Raw genomic sequence first — 22,059 nt, 5'->3', positions numbered from 1 at the left:
AAAGCAACTATTAGCACAGTTGTTTAGAGATTCAGAAACATGTTACATGTACAGTTCAGCATGTATTCCTAGGGAATCTATGTGCATCATAAGCAGAAAAGTTACTGATAAGCCTGGCCTCCATTCCCATGGCCTCAGCCTATGGCTTCTGCTCCACAGAGGGACTGCTACACTGCTTGCACCACACATAAGACTCCATGTCCTGTGTCCCTACCAGATTCAAAAGTCACATAAGGTCACTGTGCTTCCTTCACAGTCCCTAATGCCACGTCTACGATGTATGTAGTAGATGCTCAATAAAGAATGAATCAATCTCATTTATATAAAATTCAAAACTGTCAAAACTAATTTATGGTGTTTAAATTCAGCATAATGGTTCTATCCTGGGTGGGGAGGGTAACTGGATGGGAGTTTCAATGTTATATTTCTTGATTTGGGTGCTGTTTACATGAATGTGTTCAGTCAAAATTCATTTTCTATGCACAGCAAAGAAAACCATCAACAAGAAAAAAGACAACCTGCTGAATGGGAGAATATATTTGGCAATGATTCATCTGATAAGGACTTAATATCCAAAATTTATGAAGAACTCACACAACTCAACACCAAAAAAAACCCAAACAATTCAATTAAAAAATGGGCAGAGGACCTGAATAGACACTTTCTATAAAAATGATATGCATATGGCCGATATATGAAAAGATGCTCAGAATCACTAACTGTAAGAAAAGTACAAATTAAACCACAATGAAATATCACCTGCCCTGGCTGGCTTGGCTCAGTGGATAGAGCAGCGGCCTGTGGACCAAAGGGTCCCAGGTTCGATTCTGGTCAAGGGCACATGCCTGGGTTGCAGGTTCGATCCCCACTAGGGGGCATGCAGGAGGCGGCCAATGCGTGATTCTCTCTCTTCATGGATGTTTCTATCTCTCTCCCTCTCCTTTCCTCTCTAAAATCAATAAAAAATATATTTTTTAAAAAAATCACCTCACACCTGTCAGAATGGCTATCATCAATAAATCAACAAACAACATGTGTTGTTGAGCATGTGAAGAAAAGGGAACACTCATATACTGTTGGTGGAAAATCAGTAAGAAGGGTCCTGAAACAATTAAAAATGGGACTGCCTTAAGACCCAGTGATTCCACCTCTGGGTATAGATCTGACAAAACCCAAAACACTAATTTGATCGAATATATGCACCCTTATGTTCATTGCAGCATTATTTACAATAGCCAAGATAGGGAAGCAACGCAAGTGCCCATCAACCCAAGTGGATAAAATTGTTGAGGAACACCTTACCCGTGGGCTGTGAGCACTGAAGGGGGTTGTACAGTGCAAAAATAAAAACTTGTGGAACATATATAAATTGAACATTACTCGGCCATAAAAATGAATGAAATCTTACCATTTGCGAAAGAATGGATGGACCTAGAACATATTATGCTGTGAAATAAGTCAGTCAGAGAAAGACAAATCATCTGATTTCACTTATATATGCAATCTAAAGAACAAAATAAATGAACAAACAAAATTGAAACAGACTTTTAGACCAGAGAGCAGACTAATGATTGCCAGAGGGAATAGGGGTCGGGGGACTGGGTGAGAAAGGTGAAGGGATTAAGAAGTACAAATTGGTAGTTACAAAATAGTCATGGGAGGTAAAGCACAGTATAGAAAATACATTCAATAATATTGTAATATCAGTGTATGGTCCAGGTGGGTACTAAAAATATTGGCGGGAACACTTTGTAAAGTAACTATATGACTGTCTAACCAGCCGTGGGCAAACTACGGCCCACGGGCCGGATCCGGCCCGTTCGGCTGTTCTATCCGGCCCGCGGAGCCGAAAGAGCGGAGGGTTCTCTTGCTCTCCCCTCCGCTCCTTTACTTTGAATTTATATTAGTTCACACAAACACTCCATTCATGCTTTTGTTCTGGCCCTCCGGTCCAGTTTAAGAACCCATTGTGGCCCTCGAGTCCAAAAGTTTGCCCACCCCTGGACTCTAACCAATATGGTGTACACCTGAAACTAATACAAATAATGCTGAATGTAAACTGTAATTAAAAATAAATTAAACAAATAAAAAAGAAATAAATGGCCCTGGCCTGGCAGCTGTTGGTTGGAGCATCATCCCAAGCACCAAAATTCCTGACCAGGGCCCATACCTAGGTTGTGAGTTAGATCCCAGTCAGGATGCGTATGGGAGGCAACCAAACTGATCAATGTTTTTCTCTCTCTCCCCTTCCCTCTCTAAAATCAATAAAAACATATCCTCAGATGAGAATTTTAAAAATAAATAAATGATAACTAGGAAAAATAAATACTTGTTAAATGAAGTTTAAAAATTCATTAGTCTTTATAATTATGATTTGTACATTTTTTCTGTCTATATGTTATGTTTCCATAATTTTTTAAAATAATAAATAAATCAATCACTCCACTGAAATGCTTCCCACAATGTAGGATTTCAACAATAAGCTAAAGCAGGCACTGGCAAAGATGTTCTATAAGAGGGAAGACATGAAATGTCTTAGGCCTTGCACGCCCCACAGTCTCTGTCACAACTACTCGGCTTTTGCTTTAGCACAAAGGAGCCACAGATAATGTGGAAATGACCAAGTGTGGCTGTGTTCCAACACAACGTCCTTATGAACACTGACCTTCGAATTTTGGATCATTTTCACACATCCTGAACCAGTCTTAAGTTTTTTTAAGCATTCAAATTTTAAAAACCATTCTTAGCTCTACAGCTGTACAAGAATGGGCTGCAGGCCCGCTGTGGCCCACAGGAAGTGTTTGCCCAACCCCGGCACTAAGGGGATGTGCATGTAAAACACATCTCCTGGCCTGCATCTGGCTCAGCCTGTCCCTCGTCCCTCCCCGAACTCCCCCTTCAGCATCTCCCACCTTTGTAAGTGGGCAGACACTCCATTCTGTCACCACATGGATATTTACTGTCCCGAGGTTTGATGGGCTCCACTCGACAGATAGAATAGGGGTTGTAATCTTGCTTATACGTCGTGAGCAGATCCATATTCTCTTCACTTGGGACGAACTGGTCAGGCTGGTAGATCTTCACTGGTAACACTTTGTGGGGCCCAAAATCTCTCCTGTAATGAAAACAAGCACATGCATTGGGCCCCTGGCTCAGATGCGGCTCTTGGTTTCCACTCAGCCCAATTCCACAAATGTTGGCTAAGAATGATCTACTCCATCCCCTGACTGCTCTTCCTCCTCTGTTTCCCACTTTCGAGAAAGACACCCCATTCCCTTCTCACCCACACCAGGCTCCTGGACACCATCTGGATCCACCCCTCACAGCTCCAGTCACTCACCAGCAACAGCCCCTCCACCTCATCAGTCTGTCTTCCCTCCAAGGCTCAGACCCTGACCATTCCTCACTTGATCAGGTGACAGCTTACTACCTGGCTTTCCTGCTTCCTTACAGCCACTTCTATTTCAATCCCCTGAGTTGGCCAGAATGAGCCCTCTAACCTGAAAATCAGATCATTTCACTTCCCAGCTTAAAACCCTTCCAGATAAAGCCCAACCTTCTAGCATGGTTTGTAAGCTTTGCTGGCCCTGGCCCTGCCTTACTCCCCAACCGCATCTCCCACCTCCCCCGGCCCACATTCCACTCCAACCACCCTGGGCCACTGAGAAGGCCTCTCCTCTGTGCCTGCTCTTCCCGCCTTCCTTCCCCCGCAAGCCCCCTCACTGTGGAGCTAACTTCTATTTTTTCAGACACCACCACTTCCTTCTCTGTGGTCCTATAGCTTCTCCTGCTAATATTTATTTCCTTCCTCGACTTGACCTTACAGAAAACCCAAAAGAGCAGAACAGTATAATAAAGGGAGACATTGAGCCTTTCATTTCCCTTCTCCCTGCCTCCAGTGCCCTCATCATTTCAGGGAGCATGAAACAGTGGGATGAAAAAGCGTGATGGCCTTCACTAAATAGGAAACGCTCCCTTTCCTAAGCATCCCACAGCTACAGAGAGGCCAAAAGCTCACTCACTGTACCTGGATCCCCCCTGGTGACACCATGGCTGGGCTTGGGCTTCTAGTCCCCACCAGGGCAATCCTGACTCCCAGTTCTCATGCAAACTCTCCTAAGCAAATATTCCTCCCCAAGGGCTCTGCTTTACAGGACAGCCTGGTTTTGCCTGGAACCCATTTATTAACCTGGACAAGAGGGAGGTAGATTGGCCCTGATGGTGCTTGCCAAAGCAGCCTCGCCAAGGGAGGGGGGAGGTTTCCGGACAGGAAAACATCAGGCCCAAATACCAATAAAACCTACTTCCCGGCCGAAATCTGGAGCAGCATTACTGAGCCACGCTTGACTAGCAAAGGTAACACGCTCCACTGTAACCTGTCTTGCATGAATTATATACATGGTTGTCCATAAACCCAAACCGGGGCCTGAAAATGCTTGGTGGGATGGGGGCAGCGAGTGAGGAAGCAGGAGAGCTAGTCTCCCTAGGGCTCTGCAGAGGAAATGGGAGATGCTTCAGCTGAACTCTCAGTAACACCCTCTGGGTAGATTTAAAAATATATCTCGGCAGCAGTTACAGATCTTCAGCCTGGGCTCCCTTCCCCTGAGCCCCATGTGGGTAAACAGCAAGAGGAAGCTGAGTGACCTGAGGCCGCTGGCAGCCAACTGTATACAACTAGGGCTTCAGAAGGAGCAGCTCAATGAGAACCCAAGGGTCAGTCCACACTTGCATCCTTCTTAGTGTAGCTCATGCCAGGGTCTACTTAATGCTCAACCAACTGCAGCAGGGGGCTCAGAGGCAGGGCCTAGGTGGCACAAAGAAATGGCAGTTTCCAGAAAGCCCTGTGTGAATAGTGATTACTGCAAAGCAGCTTTTATCAGAGAGTTTGTGTTCTCAGGGGAGGGCTCCCAAGTTACAGGTGAGCTCTCCTCCTTCCCAAAAGGGATGGGAAGGCCCTAGCCAATTTGGTTCAGTGGATAGAGTGTCGGCCCTTGGACTGAAGGGTCAAGGGTCTGATTCCAGTCAAGGTCATGTATCTTGGTTGCAGGCTCCATCCCTGGCCCTGGTCAGGGCTCGTGTGGGAGGCAACCAATTGATGTGTCTCTCTCACATCGATGTTTCTCTCTCTCTGTGTCTCTCCCCCTCCCTTCTCTAAAAATCAATGGAAAATATCCTTGGGTGAGAATTAACAAACAAACAAAAGGGGTGGGGAGAAGTTTGGAGGCAGCGGAGACCACACACACACACCTGCCTGCATAAACCCATGTTCATCGATGGCTACCCCAGGGTTCAGCCCTGTTCCAAGGAGGAGGATCAGGAGATGCCAAGGGCAAGTGGTAAGAAACAAGGCCCAACACCCAAGCTGTGCCCCTCCCAACCCCAGAGCATCCAGGAGTGCTTTCCAGTCACGGGACCCTGCACACAGGTCATGACATCCTCCTCCACCGTTACTCCCCCGAGGGAGCCAGCTTCTCCTTCGAGATACTGTGAGAACCTTCCTTCAAGGGCTTCCTTCAGTGCGCTTAACGCCCTACTTCCTGCTGTTTCTACAGAAAAAGAGCAGAAAAATGCCCAGAATCAAACACAGGTTCATGGACTGTCCTGAAGCTGCTTGCTCAAAGGCAAAAGCTGATTCAGCACAGTCCTTGCTCACTGTGTTGAGGGAAAGAAATTGTTCCCGGAGCCTCCTTCTCCAGTACAAAATGTAAGTCCCTGTGAAAGCACATCTATGATTGAATATACTAATCAGCTATAACTAAGAAAAATGATCTTGAGGGGGAAATGATCTATTTCTGAAGAGCAGAAAGATTTTCAGTTGAGCTCATTTATACCCCACCCAAAAATACTTGCTGTGGCCTAAGAATGAATTTAACCTGAATTTATGTTCCTCATTATGTTTTTATGTTAAGGACATTCACTGAAACCTATCAGTAACCACAACGCAACTGCATGTCCCCAATCTCACATAATCCAACATCCTTTAAGGTCATGTAAGAGAAAAGACTATTTTATCCTTCCCAGAAATTGCTCACATTTAGTAGCTTTTTTTTTTTTTTAAGAACACTCCCCTCTCTTCCTGTGTTGCATTTCCTAGTCCCTGTGCCCATTGTGACTAAGAACCAAGAAAAAAATTGGTCAAAGATGTTAGGTTTCTTTCAGGTGTGGAGCCATAAAAGTTATATAGTATGGAGGGCGGGGAGAGAGAGAGTCCAAGTTAAGTCAAGGTTAAAGTGTCCTGCTGGGAAGGTCGTAGCAACTGACTCCCAATCACAGGAAGGTGTTTGACAAGAGTCTGACAAAAGGAAAGAAGAAATAACAAAGCCAACAGCTTGGGAGCCTGGAAATAGGGCAAAGAAGATTTTTCACAGTGATAAAAGGGCCATGAAATACTATTTTTTAAAACCTATTATTAATGTTTATCTATGAAAACTTCAGAATTTGTTAGTGTGCCCAACTAATCAATCATATTAAATGGAATCCATTTTTAAAAGAGTTCCTCCTCAACAACCTAAGACAGGCACAGTCACAGAGAAACCATCAGGAGAGAACTTGGGGGTCAACAGAAGTGGGGCACAGACCCTCACCCCCCCAACTTTGCAGGGGCCTGAACCCTCACCCCTTCTGAGGGAGGTCTCCTGCCCCCATGGCTGCTTTGCTTCCCATGCCCAGCTCAAATCGGGACCCAGGTAACAGACAGAGACTTGGCCGACAGCAGCTGCCCTCTCACTGCAACAAGACTTTTTTGAGTTGTCTTGTACCCATGGTGTGGGGAAGTGGGTTTTTGCTATCTAAATCCAGCCTAGCACCAGGAATGCTCAGGGCCTACCTCAAGAAGGCAAATAATCCTTTCCACTAATATTTACAGGGTAAAATAAGATTGTTGTTAGAGTATTAAATTTGACAGTAAAATAGTAGTCAAGTTCTCCGACTAATTTAAATTGGCTAATTGAAATAAGCGAATATTCTAGAAAAATTAATGGTACTGGACAAAAAGCTGTTCCTAAAGTGTTAACTAAAATTTATATTGGTAGTTCATCTCATGGTAAAATTGCATAACCTGTAATGAACCTAAAGCAGTCATATTTTAGTGCAACAAATTAAAATTTAAAAGCTATCAAGACTACATTATAAAATTTCCAAAAGTCTCCTAATATTTAAATCAAAAAAGGGGGAATAGTAGAAGAATATCATGTAAGGAAAAATATCTTGTAAGTAAATTACATTTAGAAAATTTTTACTTTAAAAAATTAACTTTCATTTGTAATGCTAACAGCAAGACACCCATGAAAAACAGACATTGTGTCAAAACAAGCCAAAGGAAAATCATTTGGGCAAAAAATGAAAAAGGATCCCAAGTCAAATTTATAGAAAAGATTCCTTTATTAACTTTTGGTCGAGAATATGTTTGTATATTTTCAGAAAACAACTCCAAGACCATGTGGATTCCTGCAACAGAGAGGAATTGACAGGACTGCTCCAGCCATGAAGACAGAAGAGAAACAGTCCAGAGATGGAAGACGCTGACGACGCCTTGCCATACTAGCAGTCAGCAGCTGTGAGTCACTGCAGGTTGCCCAGGACCAAACCAGAGAGGGTCGGACCTGCATTACCACCATTTGTCCACCATCCAGAACTGAAATATCATTGCTGACATGTACACATAAGGAACTGTTTGACATTGAAATTGGGACTCAAAGAACTGTTGGCCCAGAAAGAAACTCACTACAGACTGATTCATTTGCCTCTCAGCATAACCATTATTGCTTGTCTCATTTTCGGTTCTTATAAGTGTATTTCTAGTATCACATGATCTCGCTCATCTAGGGGAAATGATGAGCAACATAAACTGATGAACAAAAACAGACCCGGAGACAGGGAAGCATCGATCAGACTGTCAAACCTCGGAGGGAAGGTAGGGGAGAGTGGGGGTAAGGAGGAGAGATCAACCAAAGGACTTGTGTGCATGCATATAAGCCTAACCAGTGGTCACGAACAACAGGGGGGTGGGGGCATACGTGGGGAGGGGTTTGGGATGGAAATGGGGGGATGAGGATAAATATGTGATACCTTAATCAATAAAGAAATTTTAAAAAATAAAAATAAAAAAAAGTGAAAGAGTTCCTCCTCGCCCTGGCTGGTCTGCTCAGTGGTTAGAGCGTCAGCCTGCACACCAGAGGGTCTCAGGTTCGATTCCCAGTCAAGGGCAGGTACCTGGGTTGCAGTTCCATCCCCACCCCCAGTCAGGGGGGGGGGGGTGTGGGAAGCAACCAATTGATGTGTCTCTCTCACATCAATGTTTCTCTCCCCACTTCACCCTTTCCTTCCACTCTCTTTAAAAATCAATGGAAAAAATATCATCACTCCTCCAGTGAGGATTAAAAAAAGAAGAGTTCCTCTTCTTGCCCAAAGCCAATCTCTTCACCCCTACCCTAAAACCGGACCTCCCTCTTTCATGGAAACCTAATCTATGGACCATCTCCTGGTCTGTGCTTAAACCTTTTCCTTTACTGCCTCCTTTCTGTCAGTATTTAAATATGCTCCATACTTTCTAAACTTTAAGGGGGAAAAATAAAATATGACACAAGCCTTACTGGAGTCCACTCCCCTCCAGTCCTCTCTCCCTGCCTTCTCTCTCCTAGAAAGGGTTGTCTACAGATACAGACTTGCCTTCCTCACCTCCCATCACGCTCCACCCATCAACTCTGATTCTACTCCTTCCTTGCTCTAGGTGAGGCCTGAAAGTATCACCTTGTTTCCAAATCTAGTCACTGCTCTGCAGGCCTTTATCCTCCTGCACCATCTTCATATTATCCATCCTCTCTCTCATTTTTTAAACGCTCTTTCCCTTGACTTCTGAGATACTCCTCATGATTTGTCCTCTCTCTCAATATGGGGTTTTGCTCTTTGTTGATCAATTGATTTGATTTCATTACTTCCATGCGGAATTCTAAAATTTCCCAGAGTTAAAAAGCACCCCTCTAAGAAAACCATTATGTCATCCTGGGAAGGTTGGGGAGCCCATCCCAGTGCACTGAGGAAGGTCCCTAGGCTGATTCAAAGGGCTTGATTCTTGTCGCTGATCCTGATAAGAACAAACAGCCCTCCTCATCTTCACAATGAACGACAGGGTTCCAAGCACCTGCCTCCAGGATTCAGGCTACATAGTTCCCGTCTCCTGATCTTTTCTCTCATCACCTTGACCCCCACTAAAGCTGAGGCTAACATCTGTCACTGCTTCATATAAGCGCTGGACAAAATATAAAAACAACTACCTGTAAGCACTAAAGTGTAGGGAGTGGTTATAGGGTTAAGCCTGGGACTGACCTGCTGGCAAAGCCGAAAATAAGTCCCGGCTTAGAGGGCACAGCCCTCTTAGCATAATTAAGCTTGATCTTGTGACTGCTCCCTAGATCTTTCCTGGGTAGCTAATGGGCTGTGGGAGGTGCAACAAGTGCTGCCAAAACAAGTGAAACTTACAAGAACATTGTAAATTACCTTGTTTACCTCTGACTATAAAATAAACCATCAGCTTGCAGTGTGGATTTGTTGTGTGGTCTCAGTCATGCATAGAAGATCCACCTAGAGCAGCCATGGGCAAACTACGGCCCGCGGGCCGGATTCGGCCAGTTCGGCTGTTCTATCCTGCCCACGGAGCCTAAAGAGCGGAGGGTTCTCTTGCTCTCCCCTCCGCTCCTTTACTTTGAATTTATATTAGTTCACACAAACACTCCATCCATGCTTTTGTTCCGGCCCTCCGGTCCAGTTTAAGAATCCATTGTGGCCCTCGAGTCAAAAAGTTTGCCCACCCCTGACCTAGACCCAGCTTATTCTCTTTGTGTCTTTTCATCCTTCGCCCGCCCTCCCTCAGGCTCACCGAACCCTTGGCTGTGCTGGCGCGGCACACTAAAGAGCAACCAAGATAGGAAGATTCTGGAGCAGAATCAACAGGTGAAAGAAGGGAATGGCAGGGAGTGAGCCTCTGTGGGAGTTCCCACTTTGTTTCAAACTTCCGTCTGAAGACAGGCTCCCCTCTGTGGTAGGTAAGGCAGCTAAAATGGGAATAGAACACCTTCTATCTCTCTTGACTGAAGAACCAGAGGACCAAATTTTGAGGCAACCACAGATACCACCAGAAAGTGAAGAAGGAATCCTGGAAAGGAGAGAACCAGAGACAAGAAGCTCAAATTTTATCTATCACTGGGCCCAAATCTCTTAGCTGACCTCACATGCATGTCAGCCTTCAAGCAACAGGCTAAAGGTAAAGAACTGAACTGAGGCCCAGCTGGTATGGCTCAGGGGTTGAGCGTCGACCTATGAACCAGGAGGTCACAGTTCGATTCTAAGTCAGGGCATATGCCCGGGTTGCGGACTCCATCCCCAGTGGGGGGTGTTCAGAAAGCAGCCGATCAATGATTCTCTCTCTCCCTCTCCTTTCCTCTCTGAAATCAATAAACAATATATACTTTTTAAAAGACTAAAAAAAAAACTGAACTGAGATTTAAGCTGCCACCCAAGACAGAGTTTGCATTTTCACTCAGTCCAATCAAGTTACCGCCTAACTGCTCTAAAAAGAAGAAAAAAAACATCTTCAGAAGAGAATATAGAAAAATCTAGTCTCTGCTATATGACATTAACAATGTACAGGATCAATCCAAAATTACCTGGCATACATACAAATGTGACCCACTCTCAAGAAAGAAAAAGATAAATCATGAGGATCAACCCAAGCAGACCCAGATGTTAGGACCAAAGCAGCTATTTAACTATGCTCAATTACAAAAGGCAAAATGAGGTCATAATGAATTAAAAGGAAACCACAGAAGGCAAACAGTAATGAAATAAAAAGAACCAAATGTATACCCTAAAACTGAAAAATACAGTATCTGAAATAAAACATCCACTAGATGGGCTTAATATTAGAATGGAGGTGGAGGAAAGATTCAGTAAACTTGAAAACAGATGAATAGAAACTATCCATACTAAAGAACAAAGAGAAAAAAGAGATTGGCGGGGGCGGGGGGGGAATGAACAGGGACAGAAAAAAATAAATACTTGAAGAAATAATGGGCAAATTGTCCCCAAATTTAATCAAAGACACACAGCATCAAAGGCTGTGAAATTGCTCAGGCAAGTCTAGTGCTGAGACCTATTTCTGCATGTCTTCATTAATTCTCAGGCCAATGTGCAGAGGGGGGTAAGTATATCCCTTGGGGTATAGGTCTGAGTAGAAAGCCAAGTATGTATTTGAACAGAAAATGTGTAAAATTCCATGGGTGGGGAAGGACTCAAGCCTACTAGCAACTTTCTTGCTTCTTTCCTGGCTTTTGAAGAGGGTACCAAATGCCCTTTCTCTTTTAGTTCTTGCCTCCCTGCCTCTCCTCAGTTTACCCAAAGTCTTGTCAATAAAGGAAGAAATGTGCACTGCCAACTTCCTGCCCTCCACCCTGCAGCCAAACCCATCAAGTCTGAACCTGCAATCTTCCCACACACATGTGCATCTCCAATTCGCCCTGACCATGGTCTCCCTTTAGGATAAAGGTCTCACACTATCTTGAGGACTCACTTCTTTCCTATGACATTATCCACTTTGCCCATCTTAAAGGATCTGGCTTACCTAACAGAAATAATGTCACAAAACAGGGCCCAAGTGTTTTTACAGAATGACACGCCTAAGAGGAAATGAGGCTTGAAGTACAAACCTCTTCTTCATAAATTGGTCTCAGGTCTATCTGAATCAAAGGTTGATCCTTTGTGGAAGAATTACCAAGGGCTGCGAGAAAGCATCAGAGTTAAGGGGGGCTGAAAATCACAAACCCTCTCCTACGGCACCTGCTGTAAATCCCTGAGATTTACAGTCAGCAAGAGTTGTGTGCAGCTGTACTCACGCCTCATGCTGGGATGATAACCTTTCCAGAAACCAGGTGTTTTTTGTGTCTGGGCTTAATCACCAAACCCAGCCAAGCCCTAGGTCACATGACTTTATTATGCAGCAGGTGGCAGCCCCACGGCCAATCTCGGAAACCAAACCAGATCAGCCTTTAGATAGCGACGTGGGTGGAACATTCTGGTAATAAGGGTCTCAAGGGCAGAGGGATGACAATCCATGCAGACACAGGGCTGACCCATCCCATCCCCCAGAGGCCTCTGGTGGGGGGGGAGGGGAGGCACCCAGAAGACAGTTTCTCTGCATTCCTTGACAGGGAGTTGTTTTGTGGTATGTACAGATACATGAATCAGAGTCTCTGCTGAGTTTGTAAGGCTCAGAAAAGATAGTTGACAAAATCGTGATTTCTGTTCATTTATCTCAATAAGATCTCGTTGGAACTCAAAAAAGAAAGCATCCTGATAGGGACATAGTTTTGTTGGTCTATGATCACTAGTGGCCAGCATGGAAGACACAGGACTGAGAAATGATTATATTGATGTAAAGGAGAGAGAAGAGATGTCCTCTGCTTATTTCTCCTTTAGTTCTCTTTCTGGGGAAGAAAACAAAGGACAGGAGAGAAGCAGTTCTGCTCTTTTCCCTTCCCCTGGAAACCTTGCTCCTACCCGTTTTTTCTTTTTAAGGCCCCCAGGATCACCAACATCTTGTTTTGGAAATTCTTTCAGTTTCTGCATTCCTCCACTTGGGCCACGTCTTGACATGAATGATATTATTACTCTGGCTCTGACAAGAACAGAGGGGCCTTCTGGGTGATATGTTTATTGTTGTAAGTTACGTGAGGCAAGGGTGATTTAGGACAGGTCAGAGGGGAAGTTTTTGTTTTGCAAAGCACCATCGAGAGGCCAGAGGGCCTGTGGGGCTCCATCTGGGGGGCTCAGCCAGGTGACAGAGCACAGCTCCTGCCCCAAAGAGTTTATCCTCTTCTCCTAAGGTTGTGGGCAACAAACAGAAATCATTCCTCAACACACGACCCTCAAACACCCTTTTCTGTATTTCCAGGACATGAAACAGATCCCTAATATAAGATCATCTGAAGCTGTGCTGTACTTTACATTCATGGGGTGCTCTTCATTTCCCGCAAATTGGGTATAAACAGATGAGAAAACCAGTGTCTATACCAGGGGTGGACAAACTTTTTGACTCGAGGGCCACAATGGGTTCTTAAACTGGACCGGAGGGCCGAAACCGGTTTGGCTCAGTGGATAGAGCGTCGGCCTGCGGACTGAGGGGTCCCGGGTTCGATTCTGGTCAAGGGCATGTACCTTGGTTGCGGGCACATCCCCAGTGGGGGGTGTGCAGGAGGCAGCTGATCGATGTTTCTCTCTCATCGATGTTTCTGGCTCTCTATCCCTCTCCCTTCCTCTCTGTAAAATATCAATAAAATATATTTAAAAAAAAAAAAAAACTGGACCGGAGGGCCGGAACAAAAGCATGGATGGAGTGTTTGTGTGAACTAATATAAATTCAAAGTAAAGGAGCGGAGAGGAGAGCAAGAGAACCGGATAGAATAGTCGGATCCGGCCCGCGGGCCGTAGTTTGCCCAAGGCTGATCTAGAGGCTGCATGTGGTGTTTGCAAGCACTTTCTCAACACAGCTCTTATCCTTTACTACCAATCACATGTCTCTTATGCTATGCCAAGGACTTTTCATTCATGTTAATCAAGGTTTCTTAAAAGGAAAAGCAATGTTCTGAAAGGGTCCACAGCTCTGGTTGTGGTCTTTAGACTCTTAGAAACTAAGAATGCTGTATTTTCTTCGTAAAGTGAGGCCAAACTTTAAGGTTCATATTGTTTAAAATATCATAGGCTGAAACGCAGGTTGCATAAATTGCAATTTTTTTCAAGAGGGACCCAGAAACCTTGTGCTTAAACCAAATCATTTAAGAAACTGCTCTGCATGAAAGTGACCTGATTCAAGTCAAGTGTCAGACGCGGCACTCGAGTCCCTCCCTTTGTCAAGCTGCCCCATCCAGTGGTTCCCACCAAGCTCAGGAACCCTTCACATCATTTCTCCCCTGTCTCCCCTCCTGTGTCTTTTCTGCCCCAAACCCAAACATGGGCTTCTTCTCTAAATGTACACGATAGCAGCTTTTAGTAGGAACCCTATGCCTCCAACCCACCATTCTAAGCAGAGGATGTTCCCAGGCCCATCCTGGGGGTAGCCTGGGGGCAGAATGAATTAGAGCTCTTCTGCTTTGCCTGTGTCCTCTGGGACCTTCACCACAAAAGCCCAGTTCCGAGGCACAGGGAGAATTTCACCAGGTCTTGAGCACCTGTAACGCGCAGGCGCTGCGCTGGACCATTTCGTCTCCACCTCGCAGCAATCCTGCTGCCATGAGGGGTGGCACAGGCAGTGAGTATGTCCATCTTTCAGGTCTCATCTGAGACTGATCTACGCCATCTGAAACGCTGCCCAACTGGACGCAAAGATGTTTCTACTCCAAGGAGTCACCAGCCACAAGTTACCACCTGGCAGTAACTGAGGCCTCGAGGGCAGATTCTGTTAAGAGTCCTGCAACATGTAGAACAATCCTGAGACTGATCACCTCCCCCCAACCCCTCAATACAGACACCTCTGCAACCCAAATACACTGAGCCCAGTGGTTCAGTCTCTGCACAGCGCTGGAGCTAAAGAATCAGAGTTTATTAAGCAAGAGTAATTTAAAAGGAAGTATTTCTCCTTGAAGAACATTCAAGGGGGGCCCCAATTCAAAGTCTATAGCATAATTTCAAAGAAGCCCACTCTTCCTCTATGATCAAGTTCTCCTTCACCACAACCAACATCACCATCACCATCCACCTAGCTGACCTGGAGCTTAGCTGCCAAAGCCCAAAACTCCTTTTTCAGCAGCTGCCCCCTCTTTCCATCCCTTTATTACTTTACTTAACCTCCAACCTTTTTTATGTAGATCAATTTAGTCTTTCCCCTCCCCTGTTTCCCTGCCCTCAACACCAGAATCCTTTCTCTTTAAGAGGAGATTGGGGAAAACTGAACAGATTAACCCATGCAGGATTTTCAGAGATACAGCAAATTAACATTAAGACAGTAATGGCATATGTCAATAGTGCACATTAATGCAGTATTGAACATTATTACATTCAATTGTACATGAGTATCATGCATTACCCCATTAATTATATGTTCATACATGCATACCACGGCCCTCACCTCGATGTGCTCAGGCCTTCCATTGGTATGGACCCTTTCTGGTACTCCATCCTGGGCTTGAAGGACTCTCTGGGCAGGTACGAGTGATAGATAGGGTAGTTCTCGGTGTATTCGGAGAGAAGACATGGTTTCTCTGTTTTATCATAAATCTTGGTAGGGAGATGTGGACAATGATGCCGCCTATAAAAACACATGAAATTAGGTTGGTTACCTTCTCGAGAAGATTATATCCAGTTTAATAATGCTATCTTCTCAAAATGTGACCCAGACTATGAATCCATGACTGCTATCATTGAAGACAGAAATTTAACCCTTCCTTTTTTCATACTGAACTATGTAAAGTCGCCAAATTTTTTTAATGATCTGTAATTGCAATTGGTTAATTGTCGAAATTCCTTGGATCATAAAATTACACATAAGCACCCGGCCAGCGTAGCTCAGTGGTTGAGCATCGACCTATGAACTAGGAGGTCATGGTTCAATTCCTGGTCAGGGCACATACCAGGTTGCAGGCTTGATACCTATTGTGAGCATGGAGAAGGCAGCCTACCAATGATTCTCTCTCATCATTGATGATTCTCTCTCTTCCTCTCCCTTTCTTTCTGAAATCAATAAAAACACATTACACACAAGCATGGCTGATGTTCAGCCGTTACATGTACCCTATTGCTTGTTTAAACACTTCCCTGCATTATTAGTTAAATGGTTGTGGCCCCTGAGTCCTCTGAGTACCAACTCGACTGGCCCAGGCCCTCCCCTGAGGCCTCCCAATCACCCAGCAATTAGGGCTCAACATCTGACCTAACAGGGTACCCCAAGTCTGTGCTCTGAGGTCAGGCTTCTGTCTTTCCTCATTGGTTCCTGGGTCAATTCTGAATATCATTTTTGCACAAAAGTGGTATACTAAATGCCATTGACTCGTGAAACCATATTCACATTTTACATCTGGCTCCTTTATTCTGAAAGGTCTCACCTCAATTGCTGCCTCTTTAGAAAGACTTCTGCTGATCATTTGTATCTAAAATACACCCCGCTCCCCTCTCCTTTCTCTCTCTCTCTGTTTCTCTCACCACACCATATGTCCTTCTCATTACTTACTGTTATCTGTAGTTGGCATGTTTCTTTATTATCTATCTCATCTATCAAGTTCACGACCTTCTCTGCCTTGTTCACTGCTACATCCCTAGTACCTCATATCCTGCCTGGCACACAGTAGGCACTCAATAACAGTTATTGGATGAATGACTGAGTATATAAATGAATGATTAAGTAAACTCTATGTCTCATTACGCAGGTGATAAATAATAATTTGCCATTATACTTTATAGTGAGCTTTTCATTTTACATGTTAGTAACAAATGAACCTTATTATTCTACTAATTGCTGGACAATGGGCAACTATTTGAGCTCTCAAAAACTAAGGAGTGTATCAATTATTTGTGTGCCCATATACAATCCTTACAAACCAGTGGGGCACCTCTAGTCATCAAACACTAGCACATCAACAAAACTCCATGAGTGATTTCCAACTTAGTTATATGAAGGAATGGCATGGAATTATTGTAAAATTTTTTACACCGAACTGATTTTAATTACAGAAACTAAAATACACGGCACTCTGGGGCCATGCATAGGGGAGGAGAGAAGGAAAGAAAGAGGGAGAGAAACAAACATACAGAGAATTCATCACCCTCTACACTAAAGCTATTTTCAAGGCAACAATTAGTAAGTCCAACCATCTATGTAAATGCTTCTGCCACCTGTGTTGTTACTGGGTACCTCTCTTCAACTCTCCAACCCCCAAAAGAAAATGATCGACACCAGTATCGTTCACATGAATACAACTGCATATAAACAAGTTCCTTTACAGATATCTCTATTTTCATTTATAGATATCTATCTTGAAAAGCCATAAGACATAAACTTGTCACATTTACATTTTACTTTTGTGATCATAAAAGTAAATTCATGACAAATATTTTAGGTTTTTCCTAATTACTTACTAGGAAATCTTTCATAAATTTTTTTTAATTTTTAATAAATCTTTATTGTTCAGATTATTACAGATGTTCCTCTTTTTTTCCCCCCATAGCTCCTCTCCACCTGATTCCCCACCCCACCCCATGCCCTTACCCCCCGCCACTGTCTTCATCCATAGGTGTAAGATTTTTGTCCAATCTCTTCCCACACCCCTCACACCCCCTTCCCCCTGAGAATTGTCAATCCACTCCCTTTCTATGTCCCTGATTCTATTATATTCACCAGTCCATTCTGTTCTTCGGATTTTTTATTCACTTGATTTTTAGATTCACTTGTTGGTAGGTATTTGATGTCATTTTGTTGTTCATAATTTTTATCTTTACCTTTTTCTTCTTCCTCCTCTTCTTAAAGAATACCCTTCAGCATTTCATGTAATCCTGGTTTGGTGGAGATGAACTCCTTTAGCTTTTTCTTGTGTGTGAAGCTCTTTATCTGACCTTCAGCTCTGAATGATAGCTTTGCTGGGTAGAGTAATCTTGGTTGTAGGTTCTTGCTGTTCATCACTTTGAATATTTCTTGCCACTCCCTTCTGGCCTGCATAGTTTCTGTTGAGAAATCAGCTGACAGTTGTATGGGTACTCCCTTGTAGGTAACTAACCGTTTTTCTCTTGCTGCTTTCAAGATTCTCTCTTTGTCTTTTGCCCTTGGCATTTTAATTATAATGTGTCTTGGTGTGGTCCTCTTTGGATTCCTCTTGTATGGGGTTCTGTGCGCTTCCTGGACTATCTCATCTATAAGTCTGTTTCTTTCACCAGGTAGGGAAAGTTTTCTGTCATTATTTCTTCTAATAGGTTTTCAATATTTTGCTCTCTCTCTTCTTCTGGCACCCCAAAAATTCGGGCGTTGGTATGCTTAAAGTTGTCCCAGAGGCTCCTTACACTATCTTCATATTTTTGGATTCTTTTTTCTTTTTGTTTTTCTGGTTGGGTGTTTTTTGTTTCCTCATATTTCAGATCTTTGGTTTGATTCTTGGGGTCCTTTGATCTACAGTTGAATTTCTGTATATTCTTTATTTCAGACAGTGTATGCTTAATTTCTGACTGGTCCTTTTCCATTTTTTTGGCATACTCATTAAGGTCCTTAAAGGTCTCACTAAGCTCCTTGGAGGTCTCATCAAGTTTCTCGACAGTTTTGAGAAGATTCTTGAGTAACCTTATAAATGTGGTTCTGAACTCTATGTCGTCCAGTAGTTTGCTTTCCTCCATTTCTTTCATTCGTGACATGTTTCTTTGTCTCCGCATTTTGCTGTTTCCCTGTGTTGATGGAGTGGCTTTGTGTGGTAGGTGACCTCTAGGGGCCAGTAGCTCAGCCTCCCCAATCACCTGAGGTGGACGCTCTTGGTACACCCCTTTGTGGGCTGAGTGCAAAGTCTTGGTGTAGTTAAGCCTTGATTGCTGTTGGTACACTGGGAGGAATTGACCTCCAGGCCAGTTGGCTATGAGGACCCGCTGTGTCTATAATGGAAGAACTGCTGCGCTGGAGACACACTTAGGTGAGGACTTGTTTCAGTGGGGCTTTGGTGCTCACTGAGTCTGCCTCTTGAATGTGTCACTTATGGATGTGAGGAGTTGAAATCTGGTGTCTCACACTGACCACTAGGTACACTGGCTTCTGGATCTCCAATGGGGTGCAGGTCAGCTACTGTCTGAGGCCACCCAGCAGGAGCTACAGTGAGAACTACAGTTTTCTCCTCTTTGCTTGTGGTTTGGAGGTTTTGGAGCTGTCTGACCTGGGCTGCAAGTTTGCTAGGTTAAGCTGCGATAGGGCAGGCCATTCATATGCTAAAGCCGCTGCTTGGAGCTCGGGTGGGTTTGTAGGTTGTGCGGGGCGGGGTCTCAGGGCATCACTAGGCTAGGGCGTGACAAACAGCGATGGCTGCCAGTTAGCCAGCTCTGCATCTCCGACCGCATCCCCGCGTCAGGTGCCCCAGTGCAGTAAACAATTATTCCTGTGTGCAGCCCTGCAAGCAAGCCACTCTCACTTTCCGACCCGATGGCAGACAGTCCAGCTTCTCCCCGTAGGAGTTTGGGTCCCCCGCGTCTACCCAGAAACTGGAGTTCGGAGTAATCGGCAGCTTGTCTCCCTTCAGATTGAAAAAAGCAGCGCTCCCAGTCGCCCGCCGCCAGCCCGGATCACGCGCCTCCGTACCTCAGCTTTTTAGCGCTTGTGCACATCTCAATGCTCTTTTCTCTTTCCTTCTAGTTGTAGAACTTCCACTCAGCCAGCTTTTCCCATGGTTCTGGGTGATGGACGTTTTGTCTTTTAGTTGTAGTTTTGAAATTGTTGTGCGAGGCAGCAGTTTAGGTGTTTACCTATGTCGCCATCTTGGATCCTCCCTGTTCATCGGTCTTTCATAAATATTTTGTCCTTATAGTATCAATATCTGAATTTCACAGCATTAAATACGCTCAATAAAATTGAGTTTTCCTTTCTCAAAATGCACATTGTTGGCATTTAATATTCAAAAATGAACATGTATTTATATCATATATGTTTAATAAAGTAGCTCCTAATTATAGGGACATAATTTGAGTGCTTTAATCTTCTGTCCACTTGAGATAAACTGTTGTGTTTCACAGTAAACAAATAACCATCTCCTATATGATAAAAACATTAGCTACTATTACCATTTCTGTGCTCACAATCCATCCAATTATCTGAGATTTCAATCCAAGCCGATTAGTGCCCTATTATTTTAGAATTCCTACAAACCTCAAATCACAAGGCAAGAATTGTGTTGACTACCAAAATATTTCTGCAGATATATTTTATTCACCCACACTCTGACAGAAAAGTCAAGATTTTATTAAGGATAAAGGATTCAGGCACTTGCAATGAAACAGACTCTACAGACATAGCAATATTTTTCCTCTCCAGTGCCCTTGTTTCTTTTTTTTTTTTTTTTAATATATTTTATTGATTTTTTACAGAGAGGAAGGGAGAGGGATAGAGAGCTAGAAATATCGATGAGAGAGAAACATCGATCAGCTGCCTCCTGCACACCTCCTAATGGAGATGTGCCCACAACCAAGGTACATGCCCTTGACCGGAATCGAACCCGGGACCCTTCAGTCCGCAGGCTGACACTTTATCCACTGAGCCAAACCGGTTTCGGCCAGTGCCCTTGTTTCTTAAATCAATAAAAACTTTGCTTTTATATAATAACCCCTTTTCTATATTGTTACTTTTTAAAACTGTAATATACTGTAAAGGCTTATTCCAACAGAAAAATAAACTTAATGGCAAAATACTACATTGTGATTGGTATCATGAGAGGGGATTTTAGTATAGAAAACGCTTGCATCCAGACACTGATGTTCCATTAAATGGAATTACGTCTAATATATATTTATAGGGCAGATTTTATTTATCTAACTTGTTGCTAGTTAACTAAAACCTTGTCTTACTTTGAAATATCAAAACTCCTATTTCAAAGTAAATATGTCATTGCCTGAGTTCGCTCAAGGCAGTGGTTCTCAACCTTTCTAGTGCCGCGACCCTTTAATACAGTTCCTCATGTTGTGGTGACCCCCAACCATAAAATTATTTTCGTTGCTACTTCATAACTGTAATTTTGCTACTGTTATGAATTGTAATGTAAATATCTGTGTTTTCCCATGGTCTCAGGCGACCCTGCTAGCGGTTCTCAACCTGTGGGTCGCGACCCACAGGTTGAGAACCACTGCTGTAGAGCCTAAGACCATCGGAAAACACAGATATTTACATTACAATTCATTAACAGTAGCAAAATTACAGTTATGAAGTAGCAACGAAAATAATTTTATGGTTGGGGGGTCACCACAACATGAGGAACTGTATTAAAGGGTCACGGCACTAGAAAGGTTGAGAACCACTGGCTCAAGGGGTCACCTCCTTTCCTTACCTGTACACACACACCCTGAACATTTCTCTCAAGTCACCAAACACCATGGTATCTCTTTGTTGGTCTTTATCCAGGAGTTGCTCAAGGATAAAGACCAAGTCTGACATCTGTGTTCTGGAGGTTAGCCCAATGCCTGACATATTTATTTAACAGACAGATGAACAGTTGGGTAGTGTACAGGAAGATAAACTACTGAAAGAAAGATATTTACAAAGAAAATTAATTGTTCTAGCATTAGTAGAGCATAAAGGGGAAAGGCTGATTCTCAGTTTCTATGGACCTAGATAGTACCGAAGGGAAGTCTATGGAACCACCATACTTGGGGTATTTAAAAGTAGTCTTGACAGTCATGAACCAAAGAAATGAGACCTCCTTGCCAAAACTGGTTTGGCTCAGTGGATAGAGCGTCGGCCTGCGGACTGAAGGGTCCCGGGTTCGATTCCGGTCAGGGGCATGTACCTTGGTTGCGGGCACATTCCCAGTGGGGGGTGTGCAGGAGGCAGCTGATCGATGTTTCTCTCTCATCGATGTTTCTCTCTCATTGATGTTTCTAGCTCTCTATCCCTCTCCCTTCCTCTCTGTAAAATATCAATAAAATATATTTTTTTTTAAAAAAAAAGAAAGAAATGAGACCTCTCCAGCTCTCTGACACATGTGTCATTTTAGGAGCTGCCTTGGCCACCTTGCTCAAGAGGACACTGACACAAACCTAGTTGGGCCAATGGGCAACAAAGGGAAAGAGGAGAAGGTGCTTTAATCTCTCAGAACTCTCTAAAGTCTTTTCACTCCAGGATACAGAACCAAAAGTAAAAGGAAATGATCTTGATGTTTCCTGATATATGGTAAAGGGAGTAGCAGAGACTTTTCAATGGAACCCAGAAAAGTAAAAGAGTAGTTGACTCCAAAGTAGAATCATAGAATTTTAAAACTAAGGATCCAGAAGAATATTTGATCCAATGTCCCCACTATGCAGATAAAAAGTCTGAAGCTGCCGAAACCGGTTTGGCTCAATGGATAGAGCGTC

The 22,059-nt window shown here is 43.7% G+C and overlaps 1 protein-coding gene across 1 annotated transcript in view; it reads right to left on the bottom strand.

Moving 5' to 3' along the window:
* The window catches only part of SAXO1 (stabilizer of axonemal microtubules 1), an 86,158-nt gene that overhangs the window by 7,800 nt on the left and 56,299 nt on the right, over positions 1 to 22,059 (bottom strand). The window contains exons 2-3 of the mRNA XM_080671462.1: positions 15,113 to 15,292; positions 2,913 to 3,115 (exon numbers count right to left, since the gene is read on the bottom strand). Coding sequence (XP_080527588.1) covers positions 2,913 to 3,115; positions 15,113 to 15,292 — 383 coding nt within the window. The remainder of the gene's footprint in view (positions 1 to 2,912; positions 3,116 to 15,112; positions 15,293 to 22,059) is intronic.

This window comes from Plecotus auritus (assembly GCF_963455305.1).
Source record: "Plecotus auritus genome assembly, chromosome: 5".
In the NCBI taxonomy this organism is placed as follows: domain Eukaryota; kingdom Metazoa; phylum Chordata; class Mammalia; order Chiroptera; family Vespertilionidae; genus Plecotus; species Plecotus auritus.
The sequence above is the reverse complement of the archived record's forward strand: the minus strand, read 5'-3'. Positions and strand labels throughout refer to the sequence as shown.